At 31.0% G+C, this 18,852-nt stretch overlaps 1 protein-coding gene across 5 annotated transcripts in view; it reads right to left on the bottom strand.

Annotated features, from left to right (window-relative positions):
* Positions 1-292: 292 nt before the first annotated feature.
* Awh (LIM/homeobox protein arrowhead) overlaps positions 293-18,852 on the bottom strand; it is a 455,485-nt gene continuing 436,925 nt past the window's right edge. For 4 of the 5 annotated variants that reach the window (XM_075372512.1, XM_075372511.1, XM_075372513.1 and 1 more), the window contains 2 exons: positions 18,291-18,425; positions 293-6,122 (listed from right to left, as the gene is read on the bottom strand). In XM_075372512.1, coding sequence (XP_075228627.1) covers positions 6,046-6,122; positions 18,291-18,425 — 212 coding nt within the window. In that variant the 3' untranslated portion in view covers positions 293-6,045. Of the gene's footprint in view, positions 6,123-14,123; positions 14,325-18,290; positions 18,426-18,852 lie in introns of those variants that run through there. The other variant, XM_075372515.1, reaches the window with a different exon arrangement.

Genomic DNA, 18,852 nt, shown 5'->3' on the forward strand with positions numbered 1-18,852 from the left:
AACAAACATGGAAAGCAGCGGTTTTTCAGACAATAACATCAAGAATGCAGTAATTAAGAAGTTAATATTTTCACCTGAGATTTTGTTTTGATCAAAATTAACTTACTTGTTTGTTTATATATGCTAGCAAAAAGCAAATAAAATTGCACAGTATAAGACAGTTATAAATAAATCTGAAACAATTTTTGATAATCATTTTATCTATTTATATTTTATATGAAAGGACTAAAAGGATGTGGTAATAATACAAAACAATTAAAAGAAAATCAGAATGAATAAATCAGTTATACTTATTTATTGTAATGATGGTTTAATGTAAATACTATTGTTATTTACAGTTAATCCATAAAATTTAATTGCTTAGTAATAAATTATTTTTGTAAATTTCAGGAAGAATTAACATTGCACAATAATATAAATGTCCATAAAACATACATAAAGTATTTACTAAAATTTAATTGTTAAATTTGTTTTTTGTAAAAAATAATTACAGTACCTAAATATTTATTTCATATTATTTAAAATTTTCCTTAAATAAATTCCAACTTACGGTTTTTTTAAGTGCATTTTTCTTTCAATACTATTACGTAATGTATGCTACCAGAATTCAGTTATAAATCTTAATGCAATAAACTGTTTTATGTTGATGCTTAGGTCTAAATGTTCTCAGCACTGGAATTGAATCAGGAATGAAATTATAAGTTTAAAATATTTATTTCGTTAAAAAATATTTTAATATATGTAGTGGATATGGTATATCTGTTTGGAATGTCTCACGGAATACAAAACAAGTAATTATCATTAGTGACACTGCATGCATTATATCTGGTTGCTACAAACCTACACCGAAACTGAATAGCTACATAGGCATGCACTGCTAAAAAATTGAAGGAAGGTAGACAATGCAGCAGGAAGAAGTATCTAACCATCTGCTTAGATTCTAGATTCAATTTAGAAATAGTTTTTTCAAGATCCCAAACTAGAGTTCTTAAAAGTAGAATTATATCAATAAATGGAAGGGTGAACAGGGATTTTGTAGCTGTACCATATCAGTTCAGAACCAGTTTATGTGTTATGCCTCGGTTTATGTTCTGAGATGAGTAAATCTTGTAGAAAGTCATATTAGAATTAATATTTAATTACAAATATCTTTTTTCTGAATTTCTGTAAGCAACCTATCTGAATTTTTATACAACCAGTCGGCTTGATAATAATAATTATTCATTTGATAATGATAATTATTCAATAATTTAAGTGCATTCAAAGATGATCAAGAAAGAAAATTATAATTGTGTTTCTTGGTAACACTAATTAAAAATCTGATCTCAAAAATAATTGTTCTTTGAATGTGTTTTTATTACTTCTGTGGAAGTAAGTGGCTGATAAATTCAAATAGAAAAAAAATAGGTACTGATATTATCTACCTAATTTGTAATAGAAAATACATAATATTAAAACAGTAATTTACTGCAAAGGAATAATAAAACTTAAATATAAACATAGTGTAATACAATTTATGAACAACTTCAGTTAAAAAACAAATATTTTCTTTACTTCATTTTTTTGTTATTACTTTTGTAACAAAAGGAAAATAAAAACAAAATTCACAAATGCCCTAAAAAAAATAATAATACTCTTCTTCTTTGAGATTTCTTTTTGAAATTGGTACCAATTTTATTCCAAAAATTTGTACAAAGTTTTTATTAATTTTTGAACAAATAGATTTGTCTAAAACTTTTTAACCAGGACCCAGGATAAACTAAATTCTTTAATGTATGTCTGTTGTTTTTGCAATACTTAGGATATGGTATACTTGGAATATTCATACTACTTGACTTAATATTTAATTTTTTCTTGTTCTAGCAACGATTTAGTTATTATAATGAAATTAGAATATTTAATTTTATAGGCATTTGTTGATTTATTAATATATTCCTTACTTTCGCACTGAAATCCTCCACCCCCTCCCCCACCTAGCAGTTACTAAGTTTCTTCTAAAGTATTTTTTTTTAACACTCACTACCAGGATGTGTTAATATAAGCATCAATTAAAGTCAAGGATGTATTTGTATAAGCATCAATTAAAGCCAACTAACTGCTTTTGTGTAAATTAACACCAAGTTCTGTAGCTCAATTCACGTAAAGAAATATTACATAATCTTTGTTACTTTTAATTCATAGTTAAATAGATGTAGGTGATGAATTATATTTGTCTATTTGTAGAACTTTCCTATACCAATAAAAGTATTCTCTACCAAGATTTTAAAGTAAAGACAAATTCTCCTTTCAGGTGCAGACAAAATTGTTAATAATTGCTTTATTAGTCTCTTCACCACAAACTGATTAACATACGATGTGTATATCAATGTTTTATAAAAAATAAATAAATAGATATCCCTGAAACTAACAGCTGCATTTGTCATTTATAAAAATAAGGAAGAGCTGTTTAATACATGCTCCCTGGTTTTTTATTTTTTATTTTATAAAATAATGTTTTTGGCTTTCTACTTAAACAAAAATATTCTTTTTGTTTCAGTTAATTAGATTCTACTTTTTGACTGAAATAAAAAAAACATACAATAATAAAAAATCAGAATATGTGTTTTTTAAAGAACAATTATGATTAAATATTCACTTAGGGCTGAATGATAACCATTCTAAAGTCTTATTTTGCATTCATATTTCATGTAATTTTGGAACTGAATGCATACATTTATATTTATTTATGTAAACACTTTGAAGTTATCTGTACATTAGGAACAATTCTTTACTTATTTCATTCAAAATTATTAAATACATAATGTAAAATATTTTTATGTACACAATATATATTACAAATATATTTTATTTACATATCCTCCCGATATATTCATGTAGAGATAATTATGGACAGACAGATGAAATAATTTCTTACTTTTACCAAGAATATATAATTAATTTTGGTTCTTGTAAATGTTCTTGGATGTAAGATAATGATTTAGTTTGTGTAGTATGATTTACAGTTTTTATTCACATAAATTTTTACTTTTTAGCCAAGAAAAAATTAGAACCATAATACTGTTAATAATGTGAAGCTGCAATTAGGTATAATTTTTAATCTATATTCTTTAAACAATAACAGATATGTTGTTTACAGCATAATTTCTGTATCAGTATTTTGAAAATCAATTCGATTAAAAAATTAGTTCATGGTCAGCATTCATAAGATGTGACATTTTATAAATTGAATAATAATTCTCATAAAACTTTTTTTATTTTTGTTAATTAAATCATGGACTTTAACTAGTTTGATATAAAGCTAACATTTTTTCAGAAGTTTAAAAATATTATTGAGATAATTTCTTATCTGGGAAGTTAAATATCTTCAAAAAAATATTAGATATGATGAAATACACTCAATTTTATATGAAAAAACTTAACATATGTGTGGTTCATACCTTACTACTGTAACAGTAATTGTAAAATAAAATAAGGGCAAAGGCCATCCATAAAAATAATGGATATTTAAATATTTAGTAAGTAAAGAACATTCGTTACTTTCTTGTGCTTGTATTGTGGTCGTGGATTATAATCATCAATAAAGCCAATTTGTTACCTTTTATATTGGTTTATTTTAAAACAAGATCTTTGGTTATAAATATAATATTCTTATTTTCCTGAATATTTACAATATATGAAAAATATCACTCACATCTAAAACCTTAAGGGTATCCAGTTTTTAAATCTTTAAAACGTTCATTCTGTAAAAATGTCTAATCAAATAAGGAAAGTGAGTTGGGCTGTGTTAAAAATCAATCAACTGTGAGAAAATAGCTTGCCAATCAAGAAAGGAGGATCAAATATTAATTCGGGATAACTTGTTTTTTGACTGTAAAACTGAGACTTTAATTCAACAATGAATGTTGTAAAGACAGGTGAATTCTCTGTTGATGAATTTCCTCAGATTTCAAGATTTGCTTAATGTTTGTTGATGGTAGACATTTGAGAATGTCAGTGGTTTTTTCTCTAAAAAAGACAAGAAATGTGATTTGTAAACTGCGTTAACCTTACCGATCAATAAAAGTGAGAGGTCAATGAATTTCTTCATTCTATCATTATTGGTGATAAAACATGAATATATTATAAAATTACTGATAGTAAATACCAGTCAAATCAAGTGCCATCATTCAAGACTACTTTAAAAACAAAGAAAGTCAAATAAAGTCTGTAAGAACTGCAAGTGTGTTTTCTGAAATACGACCGGCCTGTTTGTTACATATGAATTTTATCTTATGCGAGGGAAAATCAGTGAAATGCAATAAATTCATATTGTTAAAGATCTTAACCAATTCTTTACTTAAAAAACAACATTGACTATTTTCAAGCAATACTATTTTACTAAGCAACAATTCATTTAAAAATTCAGCAAAATGACTGAAAAAACTAGTGGCAAATTTCTATAATGATAAATAGAAAAACTTGTAACATAATATGATAAATTTTAAACTGAAATTACGTCTGTAGAAAAATACAGAAAGTTATTTATTGTTGTATCAAATACATATTTATTTTCTAATTATTACTTGTTAAACTTATTACAGACAATTTTGTGTCTGTTCCTTTGCATACATAAACTGATATTTTAGGTAAGAAGAATTGTTTAAATGTAATATTAAAAAAAAATCATTATTATGATACCAGAATAACAACTGATTTATTTTTATATGGTAAAGATGACATAAATCACTGTATAACTTTGGGGAAGATGACTATGAAGAAGTGCAATTCTTTGTGGTGGTCTGAAGGGATATGGAAAGCAACTAAGCATAGATTGTACAAGAGTGTTATAAAGAGCACTTTATTGTATTATTCAGAAGCTTGGGAGATTAGAAAAAGAGATGAGGGAAAGTTTTTGGCTGTGGAGATGTTGACTCCTATGCAGTACGAGTTGTGGAGTCTCTAGAATGCGGTTTGTGAGAAATAAGGGTATCAGAAGAATCAGGGCAATTGGTACAGTGATTGATGTTTTGGAGGGAAGAAAACTGCAATGATATGGGCATGTTTGGAGAATGGAGGAGTATAGATAGTCTAGGAGGATGTTGGAATGGGCTCCAGGAGAGAGGGGAAACATGAACGATCTCCAAGGCAGTGGATGTCTGGAGTGAAGGAGGTGATGGAGAGAAGGAATTTGGAGGAGGAAAGTTGGCAGGATAGAAGAGTTTGGCGGTTGGGATGTGAGAGACAACCTTTATAGCTGTAAACACTTGCCTAGAAAAATATAACGATCATGTATTGATGTACACTTCAATGAGCCTATCTTGACACAATTTTCTGTCAAATCTTCCAAGATTCTATAATAAAAAAAAAAACAAAATTTTGTAGCATCTCAGCTCAATATTATGGTTCTTAGTTAACACAGTTCTTAATTACACAGTTTTTGGTTGATGGATCTTATTACAGTTACTTTGTTTTTATCAGGAATCCACAACCATTTTGTTTTAAATATAATAAGTTTTAAGCTTTGAAATCTAATTAAAATTGCTTCCTTTGAAGAATAATTAAACAGATAAATACTATCCATTTAAAATATAAAATATTACATTTATTAGTTTATGTACATTTAAATATTAATGTATAGATATACTTCAGTTCTGGAAATTAATAGATAAAACTTCAAAAGAAGCTAATATTGTTACAGATATAATAATAGCTAATGTTTAAAAATGAAAATTATAATTCATAAGTGTCAAAGAACATTATCAACAATAACTTTAATTTTAAGCTAAAATTTTTATGCACTTTATCACAAGAATCTTATATATGTAAGTTGTACTACACTTTTGATTACTTAAAATAATAAATAACATGCGTTTATATTGAACCAGACAAGTTCATTACTATTTGTAATTTTATATAATAAATATTTAAAATAAAATTATAAAGCTTTTGAATTGAATTCGTCCATTTTATGACAGTCTATAAATAAAGGTGTTCTGCTATTATAGGTTATGTTGATTTGAAGGAGGAGGGATGAGAGGGGTCAAGCTCGCCCCCCCTCCCATCATCTCATACACTATCACCTCTCATTGAGCACACCAACATTGATTCCTGTGAAAGCTCATCCAGTGAAGAAGGTTCTGAAACTGAAAAATTACATTTTGTTTTAAAAATTTTAATTATTAAAAATAAATTATATATAATATGATAATGAATTGATGAATATATACAAAAAATTGCGTATTGCAGAGCAATTAATCATAACAAGATTAGCAAAAGAGTCAATTTCAGAATTGTGCTGGAACATAAAGATAGTGCAAATTATGTTTTAATCTACTGTGCAAATTAACCCCTACACAGGAAATTCTTTGTTTATTTCTCTGTTGTGGCTACAGTACTGCTTACCATACTTCAAGTTGTCTATGTAATATGAGGTTATTGTTCTTCGATTATTTAGCAATTTTCATGTTATAAATAGTGTTTTGTGAAAGTTTATTTCATTTTTTATTGCAAAATCATATTTTCTGTTCTGTGCGTCTTGAATATACGTATAATAATGATCATAACTCCAAGAAAGTGATCAAAAATTGTCTCCCTTTTTTGAGCATACCAGTAATATCAATGACGGATAGCTTCTGTGTTGGACTAGGGGCAGTGAATGCTACTTTAAACAATTTAAAGAAACTGGTTCCTTTACACATCAAAGAAAAGGAAAATGTGGCTGTAACAGAAAAACTACTTCAACAGAGAATCAGTTATTATTAGTGAGAAAAAGTAATCTTGATCCAAAATTATCTGCTATGGACTTAAATCAAGAATTAGCAGCCAGTGGAACAGTTGTGGGCCAAAGTACATGAACTAGACCAAAGAAGACTGGAAAAATGTTATATTTTCTGATGAGTCACATTTTTATGTTCAGGGGAAAAGAATTTGATACTTTAGAAAAGCATCAGATGAAAATACATCACTGGCTCATATCCAAAAATCAATTAAACATGCCTAGAAAAAATATTTTGGATTGTTTCACATTTGGAGGCCCTTGTTCATTATTTCTAGTAGAGGGTATGTTGAAAAGTGATGGATATATCATGATTCTAAAGGAAAGAGTTGTGACACAACTTCAAAACAAATTTCCACAAGGCAATGGAGTGTTCTAAGAAGATCTGATGCCATGTCATGCTCCCAAAAAGTGAAAAACATTTTTGAAGAATGAAATATTAAAGTACTACCATGGCCAGGCAACTTCCCAGACTTAAACCCAAGAGAAAATCTTTGGGCAATAGTTAAAAATTGATTCTAAGAAAAGAATTGTACCACAAAAATCAACCTCATTAAAGCAGTAGTATTGTATGGTTACATGAAGAACCTCCACTATGAATCATGAGACCTTGCCGTTGGTGAGGGGGCTTGAGTGCTCAGGGATACAAAGTAGCTGGACCGAAGGTGCAACCATATCGGAGAGGTATCTGTTGATAGCCAGACTAAGGAATGATTCCTGAAAGAGGGCAGCAGCTCTTTCAGTAGTTGTTAGGGGCGTGAGTCAGAATGATTTAAACGGCCATATCAACATCACTAAATCCTCTGAGTACTGCGCAGCTGAAAGCAATGGAAAACTACAGCTGCTTTTTTTTCAAGAAAATGTGGCTCTCTGCATTTTCATATAGCAATGCTGGAGGCGCCTTCCTTGGTAAAATATTCCGGAGGTAAACTAGTCCCCCATTCGGATCTCCGAGTGGGGACTACCAAGGAAGGGGTCACCAGAAAATTAAAAAATAACATTCTACGAGTCGGAGCGTGGAATGTTAGAAGTTTAAAAAAGGTTGGTAGGCTAGAAAATTTAAAAAGGGAAATGGATAGGATAAATGTGGATGTAGTAAGAATTAGTGAGGTTCGGTGGGAAGAGGAAGGCGACTTTTGGTCAGGTGATTTTAGAATAATTAACTCAGCTTCAAATAATGGGCAGGCAAGAGTTGGTTTCATAATGAACAAGAAGATAGGGAAGAGAGTAGAGTATTTCAAAATGCATAGCGATAGAATCATTATAATAAGGATAAAATCAAAACCTAAACCGACAACGATTGTTAATGTCTATATGCCTACAAGCGCCCATGATGATGACGATGAGGTAGAGTGTGTATACGAAGAGATTGATGAAGCAATTAAACACCTAAAAGGAGATAAAAATTTAACAATAGTTGGAGATTGGAATGCAAGCATTGGAAAAGGCAAGGAAGGAAATATAGTGGGTGAATACGGGCTGGGCAAAAGGAATGAAAGAGTTTGCACGAAGTATAATTTAGTAATTGCCAACACCCAATTTAAAAATCATAATAGAAGAATATACACTTGGAAAAACCCAGGCGATACTGCAAGGTATCACATAGATTATATCATGGTTTAGCAAAGATTTAGAAATCAACTCGTTGACTGCAAAACTTACCCTAGAGCAGACATTGATAGCGACCATAATGAAATGAAATGGTGATAATAAAAATGATAATGAATGTAATGAAATGATAGATTGTGATAATGAAATGTAGATTGGGGTTTAAAAACCTGAAGAATCGGTGTCAGATGAATCGGTGGAATTTAGAGAAGCTTGAGGAAGAGGAGGTAAAGAAGATTTTTGAGGAGGACATCGCAAGAGGTCCGAGTAAAAAAGATAAGGTAGAAAATGTAGAAGTAGAATGGGAGAATATTAAAAAGGAAATTCTTAAATCAGCAGAAGCGAATTTAGGCGGAATAAAGAGAACTGATAGAAAACCTTGGGTTTCAGACGATATATTGCAGCTGATGGATGAACGTAGAAAATATAAGAATGCTAGTGATGAAGAAAGTAAAAGGAACTATCGGCAATTAAGAAATGCTATAAACAGGAAGTGCAAACTGGCGAAAGAAGAGTGGAAAATTTCTCTTTCAACATTGGTAAAATAGACGGAGCATACAGGAAAGTTAAGGAAAATTTTGGGGTACATAAATTAAAATCTAATAATGTGTTAAACAAAGATGGTACACCAATATATAATACTAAAGGTAAAGTCGATAGATGGGTGGAATATATTGAAGAGTTATACAGAGGAAATGAATTAGAAAATGGTGTTATAGAGGAAGAAGAGGAAGTTGAGGAGGATGAAATGGGAGAAACAATACTGAGATCTGAATTTAAGAGAGTATGAAAAGATTTAAATGGCAGAAAGGCTCCTGGAATAGACGGAATCCCTTTAGAATTACTGCGGAGTGCATGTGAGGAAGCGATTGATAGATTATACAAACTGGTGTGTAATATTTATGAAAAAGGGGAATTTCCATCAGACTTCAAAAAAAGTGTTAAAATTTTTAACTAGAATTCTATACAGAAGAATTGAGAGAAGAGTGGAAGAAGTGTTAGATGAAGACCAATTTGGTTTCAGGAAAAGTATAGGGACAAGGGAAGCAATTTTAGGCCTCAGATTAATAGTAGAAGGAAGATTAAAGAAAAACAAACCGACATACTTGGCGTTTATAGACCTAGAAAAGGCATTCGATAACGTAGACTGGAATAAAATGTTCAGCATTTAAAAAAAATTAGGGTTCAAATACAGAGATAGAAGAACAATTGCTAACATGTACAGGAACCAAACAGCAATAGTAACAATTGAAGAACATAAGACATAAGAAAGAAGCCGTAATAAGAAAGGGAGTCCGACAAGTATGTTCCCTATCTCCGTTACTTTTTAATCTTTACATGGAACTAGCAGTTAATGATGTTAAAGAACAATTTACAAGTGGAAAGTGCAGGCCAAAGAAGAACGAAGAGGTCTTCGGAAGAAGAAGATGAAGAAGAAGGAAGATCCTCTACTCGTCCCAACATCATGGACTGGAGTCCAGAACAGAGCCCAGCAGAGATGCGTCCTGAAGGGCAGCCATACCAGAAGCGGATGAAGAGCTTCTACACAACCTCTCCTATTTCAAAACTTACAGTAAGACAAAATAACCCAGCAATTGCGACTCCTCCGGAAAAGGGGATGCATTGCTCCCTCCTTATAGGTAGTGCCCCGTTGTGGCGTATTCCTGCTACCCTATTAAAGAATTAGCACCGAAAGGACTTCAGTGGACGGTCTGAAGGGGAATTACGTCGGGAGGACAGGCTTTATAAGCCTAGCCTTCCGCGGTCGGCCCATGAAATGGGTTCGATAACGCTGGTTTAACAACGGATTGGAATGCAATTAAATCCGTCTTAAATTCACTAAAATAATAATAGACAAAACTTGAAAAATTAGATCCGAGATTAAAAAAAATAACCCTTTTAAAAACAAGCCCGATTAGAATGATCCAGCAGCAAGGGACTCTGTCCAGGTTCTGCGATAAAGTAGGGAGTAATAGACTCCTGCCAACTTTACATTCCATTCCCTAAACAAGCCTTCAGTAAGAAATATAATTTGTTTACATCAAAAATAATTTAAATGTCAGGAAAAGATTTTTGAAAGTGTATGTTTAGAGTGTTGCTTTATATGGAAGTGAAACTTGGACAATCGGAGTATCTGAGAAGAAAAGATTAGAAGCTTTTGAAATGCGGTGCTATAGGAGAATGTTAAAAATCAGATGGGTGGTTAAAGTGGAAAATGAAGAGGTATTGCAGCAAATAGATGAAGAAAGAAGGATTTGGAAAAATATAGTTAAAAGTAGAGTCAGACTTATAGGCCACATACTAAGGCATCCTGGAATAGTCGCTTTAATATTGGAAGGACAGGTAGAAGGAAAAAATTGTGTAGGCAGGCCATGTTTGGAATGTGTAAAAAAAATTGTTAGGGATGTAGGATGTAGAGGGTATACTGAAATGAAACGACTAACACTAGATAGGGAATCTTGGAGAGCTGCATCAAACCAGTCAAATGACTGAAGACAAAAAAAAAAAATGAAGAAATCAAAAAAATGTCTAGCACACTTGTTAAATCAATGCCAGATTGTGAACATGAAGTGATTAATAATAAAGGAGAACATATTAATTACTAAATATTCACAGATTGTACAGGTATGATTTATTTTCTAAATAAAGCCACTTTTTATTAAATAACATCTGTGTTTGGATTAAATTAGATGATGCTGTATAATATAAGTCATTTCACAATATGTTAATGAAAGAAGCCATCTGAATTTGAGATATATAATTATGTTATTATAGATTTATATATATATATATATATATTTACTAATTGTATGCATACACACATGTGCATGCACGTGCACAAACACACAACTAATTAAAGCATGTTCTAAAATTATTATTGTTAATGAAAATTTTCAAAATACTGGAACTTTTTTAATCTCAGGACCTTTTGGAGATAATTAAACTGGCACCATTAACAGTGCTTGTGGAACTCCACTGATGAATGTACTGGTAATTTACTACAGAAAGTCAAGAGAAGAAAAATTCCAGTATTAATAGTAGTTTGTTAATAAATTCCAGTATTAAAAGTAGTTAATATTTTAGTAATTTTTTATTGTTATCATGTTTTGGCATCTGTTAAGTGACACCTTATTCCATTTTATTTGATTTAATTAAATTATTTAAACAGCAACAAATATATCATTAATATTTTCAGAAAAAACACAGTTTTCAAGCTATATTTTTGATGTTCACAATTTCTGAGCTAACATTAACCAAAACTTTCTGTGAAATTATAGTTGCCTATATAAAAATACTGATTTTTCTCTCTACTTTTATATCAAATTTCAAGTTATTTATTTAAAAATAAAAACAAGTTTTTAAGTTTATTTAAAAACATATATTTTATGCGATATAGACTTATATTATAAGTCTACTTTTATATTATAGACTTATATTTATATTATAGATAAAGACTTGGATTTAGACTTATATTTTATAAGTCTACTTTTTAACAAATATTAACAACATATTTAACAGAATTGTTTTGTCAAAGTTATACAGTTTGGAAATTACATGTAACAAACATTTAAAAACACCTTATCTTATTTAAGATACAGGTATCTTCTTCATTTATCAGACTAAAATAAAATTAATTGTAATTTTATATAATAGATTTTTTTTGTTTTTTAGATTCAATGTAAATAAATTCAAGAGGTGTACATAAATCTTTATAATTTTCTTTTTGATGTGCCTTTTGGAGAAAACTTTTGATCATATTCTTTACAAACATAAAATCGAAACAAAATATTCCTAATTAAGTATAAAATTTTAAACTATGTTATATTTTAATAGAAATATCAAGGTTAGTCACAATACAGTTATAAACTCACATTAATATTGTATTTTTTTTCTCAAGAACTAGAGAAAGACAGTCAATGTTATTCTTTTTATTTAAATTTTAAATGACTTTAACTGCTATTAGCTACTAATAATTTTTATTGCTACTGCAATAACTTTTTATTTTTAATGATCAACAGCCACTGTATTTTTTAAAACTGATTTTTAGTTTAGCTGACTTTTCAAACAACTTGTTAATTTTAGATCAAATTTCAGTTATAGTACTTCCATTTTAAACAGCGGCCCTCACAACCTGCTGCAGCTTTAACAATCTTGATTTCGTTATCTCCTACTAGAATGTTTTGACATTCCTGTAACTATCCAAGGGTAATAATCCAAGATCTTTGACAATCTAACACAATCCATCCTTTCTAAATGTTGATACCACTACTGCTGATATTCCCTTATTTGCCATTAAAGTTATAATTGATCCACTGCGTTTTGGTTACATCATTATGGAGCCTGTCCCTTCATCTAATTTTAATGACTATGTAATAAACCTTAATAATATTAAGGTTACTGCAAATTTGGCTATCACTTCATTACTAATCCTTTTTTTATCCACTATCCTCTTGGATCTCTTAGAACGACTTGGGGGTTTGCTAATATAACATATCAGAATTTTTAAAAATTTAGGGTTCAAATATAGGGAAAGAAGAACAATTGCTAACATGTACAGGAACCAAACAGTAACAGTAATAATTGAAGAACATAAGAAAGAAGCCATAATAAAAAAGGGAGTCCGACAAGGATATTCTCTATCCCTGTTACTTTTTAATCTTTACATAGAACTAGCAGTTAATGATGTAAAAAAACAATTTAGATCCGGACTAACAGTGCAAGGTAAAACGATAAAGATGCTACGATTTGCTGATGATGTAGTACTTCTAGCTGAGAGTAAAAAAGATTTAGCAGAGACAGTGAATGACATGGATGAAGTCCTACACAAAAACTACCACATGAAAATAAACAAGAACACAATGAAAATAATGAAATGTAGTAGAAATAATGTAGATCGACCACCACAGAATATAAAAATAGAAAGAAAAAGATTATTGAGGTAGAAGAATTCTGTTATTTGGGAAGTAGAATTACTAAAGATGGACGAAGCAGGAGGGATATAAAATGCCAAATAGCATAAGTGAAACAAGCTTTCAGTCAGAAATATAATTTGCTTACGTCAAAAATTAATTTAAACATTAACAAAACATTTTTGAAATTATATGTTTGGAGCATATCTTTATATGGTAATGAAACTTGGACAATTGGAATACCTGAGAAGAAAAGATTAGAAGCTTTTGAAATGTGGTGCTACAAGAGAATGTTAAAAATCAGATGGGCAGATAAAGTGACAAATGAAGAGGTATTGCGCCAAATTGATGAAGAAAGAAGCATTTGGTAAAATATAGTTAAAAGAACTTAATATGTCGTGTATATGTCTGACATATAGGCCACATATTAAGGTATCCTGGAATAGTTGCTTTGATATTGGAGAGACAGGTAGATGGGAAAAACTGTACAGGCAAGCAATGTTTGGAATATGTAAAACAAATTGTTAGGGATGTAGGATGTAGGGAATATACCGAAATGAAACGACTGGCACTAGATAGGAAATCTTGGAGAGCTGCATCAAACCAATCAAATTTCTGAAGACAAAAAAAAAATAGAGCATACAATGTAAATGTATTGATTATCCGAGGACAGTAAATGTTTTTTCATAAATTTAGATAAATGGGTAACTCAATTTAATTTTATTTCAAGCAAAAATCACACAATTTAACAAAAATAATGTTATAACTCAACCAGCAGCTTTCATTTGTTTATTAATGAAAACTAAGCACAGTCACACATGACCATTTAGTATAGTTACAACTAACCTCTGTGCCTAGTGGCTATTGTTAATGTTTGAAGTATCTTGTTTGGTAATCACACTGTCCTTAATGCATAAGTCTATGCTACTAGCTACTTCTAAAAATTGTTGGCACCATACATCTAGGTAGTTGAAATGTTGTGTTTAGATGAACATTTATCTTTCAGATAGTAGCTTAAAAATATGATCATATGGAAAGATGTTTGGTGCAACCTATATTGAGAGCGAAAGAGATTGAAATATGAATAAATATATATGTATAAATACATACATATTATATTTATATGTATAAATATTGTGTGCATGGTTATTTTATACAAATTATCATCCAGTTAAAAGTTAATTTTGATTATTATTAATTTTCTGTTACATGCATGAATCAACAAAATTACATTCTGTTAATCTACTATGCCACAATATACTGCCAACTACCATTTTACATAGTACTGAAATATTTTTTACTAGTTTACTGCAAAAAGAGTATGGAAACTAGACCTACCAGTTGACACTTGTTAACAGTTCAAAAGCATTTGTCAGTTAACCACAAAGAAAGCTCTTTTTTAGATAGTTAACTAAACAAAGTGACCTCCTATTTTACTATAACCTTTTGGCATTTTGTTTATTTGTGATGCAGTAACAGCTCAACAGTTCTCTAATTTTGATTAAATATGACAGCAAGGCTCCTTACTATGAGGTGGAACAACATTTAGGTGGTCGTTAATTCGCAATCAGTACAGCTGTTGGGATGAGTACTTACTCTTAGTCCTCATCACTGAGTCACCATTTATTGGGTGGTCTTAGTAAATAATTTTATTGTATAATTATTTTGCGCATTGTTGTTAAACAATTTGGAAAATTACAACAAAAAAAAATAAATAAATAAATAGATATAAAGGGATGAAGTGGAATAATCTCTTAACAGTCTTCAGTCAGTAACTTCTAGTGTTCCTTGAATAGTATTTATAATATTGCTAATATAGTTAGACTATTTTTGGTACTGACTAAATTTTCCACAATCAATAATCTAGTTATGTTTCAATTTCTTTATTTTAAATTCAATAAAAAATATCAACAGTATTACTTCTAGTGATATGAATTTATATTTAGTGGTAAATTTTCAATTTTTTCTTCATGTAAGCGGTGAATTTTTTGAATAATTTTAGACCATGTTGTTTGGAAAACTTTACAGAACTAGACATGTGTGCTCTAGAGTGTATGCAATAGTACAGTGGTTCCCAAATGTTTCCAAGTTGCAGTGCCCTTTTTCAATTAAACTTTTTCCGTGGTGCCCTACTCTGAGTAAAAGTATGACTACTCGTAAGTAAGAGATAAAAATAAATAAAACTCGTGTATCTTCATTATTTCATTACTTTATTACCATTAAATTAATAATTATAAATGTCTTGCTTCAATTAATTATGAACCTTTTACAATATTTCACGGCACCTCTGTGAAGAGGCTGCAGCTAGCTGGGGCGCTACAGCGCACAGTTCGGGAATCACTGTAATATGTCTACAACATATATTTTCAATATGTCTACATGCTAAGAGTAAAAATTTATAATATGTTGCTTGCTTTAAATTTTTTGGCAAATGTGCAATAAAGTTACATAAAAAATAAAGGCGCTTTGTCTTTGATTTGATTACGATTTAATGGATTTCTGTTCTTTCATGAAAGCTTCATAATCACTTCATCCCTATATACATATATATATATATATATATATATACTTTAAATTATTTTTGTAATTTTCCAAATTGTTTAACTATAATGCGCAAAGTAAATATACAATAAAATTATTTACAAAGTACCTACAAAGACAAATCTCTTAAAAATTAGAGAACTGTTTAGCTGTTACTGCATCACAAATAAAGAAAATGTCAAAAGGTTATAGTAAAATAGGAGGTGCTTTGTTTAGTCAACTATCTAAAAAAAGAACTTTCTTTGAGGTTAACTGACAAATGTTCTTGATACATGCTTAGTGCAAGGCCTAGTTTCCATACTTTTTTTGGGATCACTATCTTCATCACACTTTATTATAATTGTTTTTATTTAATTTTATGATACTTTGATATTTCTAAATCTGGAAAATTAATTTATTTATGATAATTGTAATCAATGTATAAATAATATATATACGAGGTGTACCCAAAAGTTCGGGGAATTTTACCATAAAAATAAAATAGCTTACCATAACTTATAATTTCCACTGTCTCCTTCAAAGTAATCACCTTGGGCATTGATACAGTGATCCCAGCGTTTTCCCCCATGATTCCATGTATCCCTGTAAGTGTGCAGGTGTAAGTGTTCGAAGCACGTTCTGCGTTTCTTCCTGAATCTCCTCAATTGTGTTAAAACGACGGCCTTTCAATTGAAATTTTATTTTCGGAAAGAGAAAAATGACGCACAGGGCAAGGTCAGGCAAATAGGGTGGGTAGGGAATCACTACCGTCTTTTTAGAAGCCAAGAAATTCCTAACGGCTAGCGATGTGTGCGCGGGCGCGTTGTCATGGTGCAGAACCCAGCTGTTGTTACCCCACAGATCTGAACGTTTGCGCCTAATGCTTTCACATAACCGCTTCAAAACTACACAATAGAACATCCCACTGACAGTTTGACCAAGAGGAACAAATTCCTTATGGACCTTTGATGTCAAAAAAAACAATCATCATGGACTTCACGTTGCTGCGAACTTGGCGTGCTTTTTTTGGCCACGGTGAACTTGGCGACTTCCACTGCGATGACTGCTGCTTACTTTCAGGGTCATAACCGTACACCCATGTCTCATCACCGGCTATGATGTTAGGGTCATCTCTTGCTGAATTTTTCAATTCACTAAAGACAGCTATGCGATTTTGTTTCTGATCGCTGTTCAACAGTCTCGATAGGAATTTTGCAGCAATGCGTCTCATGTTCAAATTGTCCGACAAGATGTGTTGCACGGACTCATATGGCATTTGTACGATTGCACAACATCATGGATTGTTTGTCTACGATCTACAACAATAGCCTCTCGCACTTTCGCATTGTTTTCCGGTGTTGCGCTTGTTAATGGTCTTCCTGAACGCTCACCGTCATCGACTGACGTTTGTCCACCTTTAAATCGTTTGTACCACAAAAAAATTTTACTTTTACTCCTAGCATTGTCACCAAATGCTTCCACGAGCATGCGATGGGTTTCTGCACCAGTTTTTTTAAGCATGAAGCAAAATTTGATGCAGGTTCTTTGCTCTTTAAAATCTGCCACATAGAACTTCGCCGAAGCAGTAAACCACAACGTTACACAACCACACGAAAGTCAACAATGCAGCTTCTCACCGTCACAGCTGTTGGAACACTGATTCACAAAGAGTACTGTTAGCCACATCTAGCGGCAGCAGGTCGTACCAGCAATGGTTCGTGCGCGAAATTCAAATTCGCCGAACTTTTGGGTAGCACCTCGTGTATATGTGTATATATATATATATATATATATATATATATGCTAATATCATCGGAAAATTCGAACTATCCAGCATTAGACATACTCAAATAATGCCTTAATATTCTGGCTATTATTTACTTTTACATATTGTGTTATTAGTATCCTGTAGCCAGATTGAACCCTTCTTTGTACACCCAACCAATCAGGTATTATAACATATCAAGACTGCATGGGGATACTACGTGTAATTTACTCATTGAATTGAATCGGTTCAGAAACAGAAGACTATTGATATGATGCACTGTGGAAAATGGTGGTCCATTGTGCATCATCAATCTAATTGGACTGTGGTGGATTTGTTTATTACCAATACCAGTTTAGCATTGCACAAAGTCAGATTTATTCTTACAACCCTTGGTAGAAACTGACAGAATACTAATTTATAATAAATGCTGCTTGTTAATCAGCCTTCTATAATACAATGGATTTATAATTTTTTCTGTTTATTTACACACACTAATTTGTTCTTACAAATAGATTATAATCCACTCCTTTCAACTCTAACGTACCACCTTATTAGTTTACGTAACTCAACTTAATAAATAACTATCACCTGTATTAGGAAATTCATAACCAATATGATCCACCACATTCTGATTGATTTAAAAGATAATAGTCGATAATAATTATAATTATTATGAGTAGAGGATATAAGAAAACAATATAAAATGAAATTTTTTTATACACTGTAATACCTTGCTGATGAGGAGCAAATAATGGTGAAGTTTTTGATTGCTGCTGAAAAGAATAAGTTAAATGTAAATTAATGTGTCTACCAAATGGTCCATTATCATTCATATCTCTTCCTGGATTTCCACCGCTTGAATGACCTGTAAAATGAAAAATAATTAGTATCTTCTATTTAAGAAAAAAACTACCTGCAGACAAGAGTTTTTGCCAAATTAAGGGGATAATTTTTTTTTTGAGTTTTTATTTAAAAAGTATCTGCAAAACACTTCCAATAAAATCTGTTTTTCTTCAATAGAAGAGAACTTCTTCATACAAAATTTTTTTGACAAGAATTGTCTTCATTTAGTAAGATAAAAAAAATATAATTCATAACCTTGTGGTAGCCCTGGAAAGAACCGTTTTTTTGCGTTAGCTCTGAGAAGAGCTGTTGGTCTGGAAGCTGGTCTCTGGCAAAGTCGGGGAGTTGCGGCTCATCCATTGAAGTCAGACCGGACTTCCCCTCAGGTGGCACTTGGGTCCCCACCACAGCGTGGCAGTGGTGACCCCCCAGAGTCCCGCAGTATCGGG

This window comes from Lycorma delicatula, chromosome 8 (assembly GCF_047948215.1).
Source record: "Lycorma delicatula isolate Av1 chromosome 8, ASM4794821v1, whole genome shotgun sequence".
Lineage (NCBI taxonomy): Eukaryota > Metazoa > Arthropoda > Insecta > Hemiptera > Fulgoridae > Lycorma > Lycorma delicatula.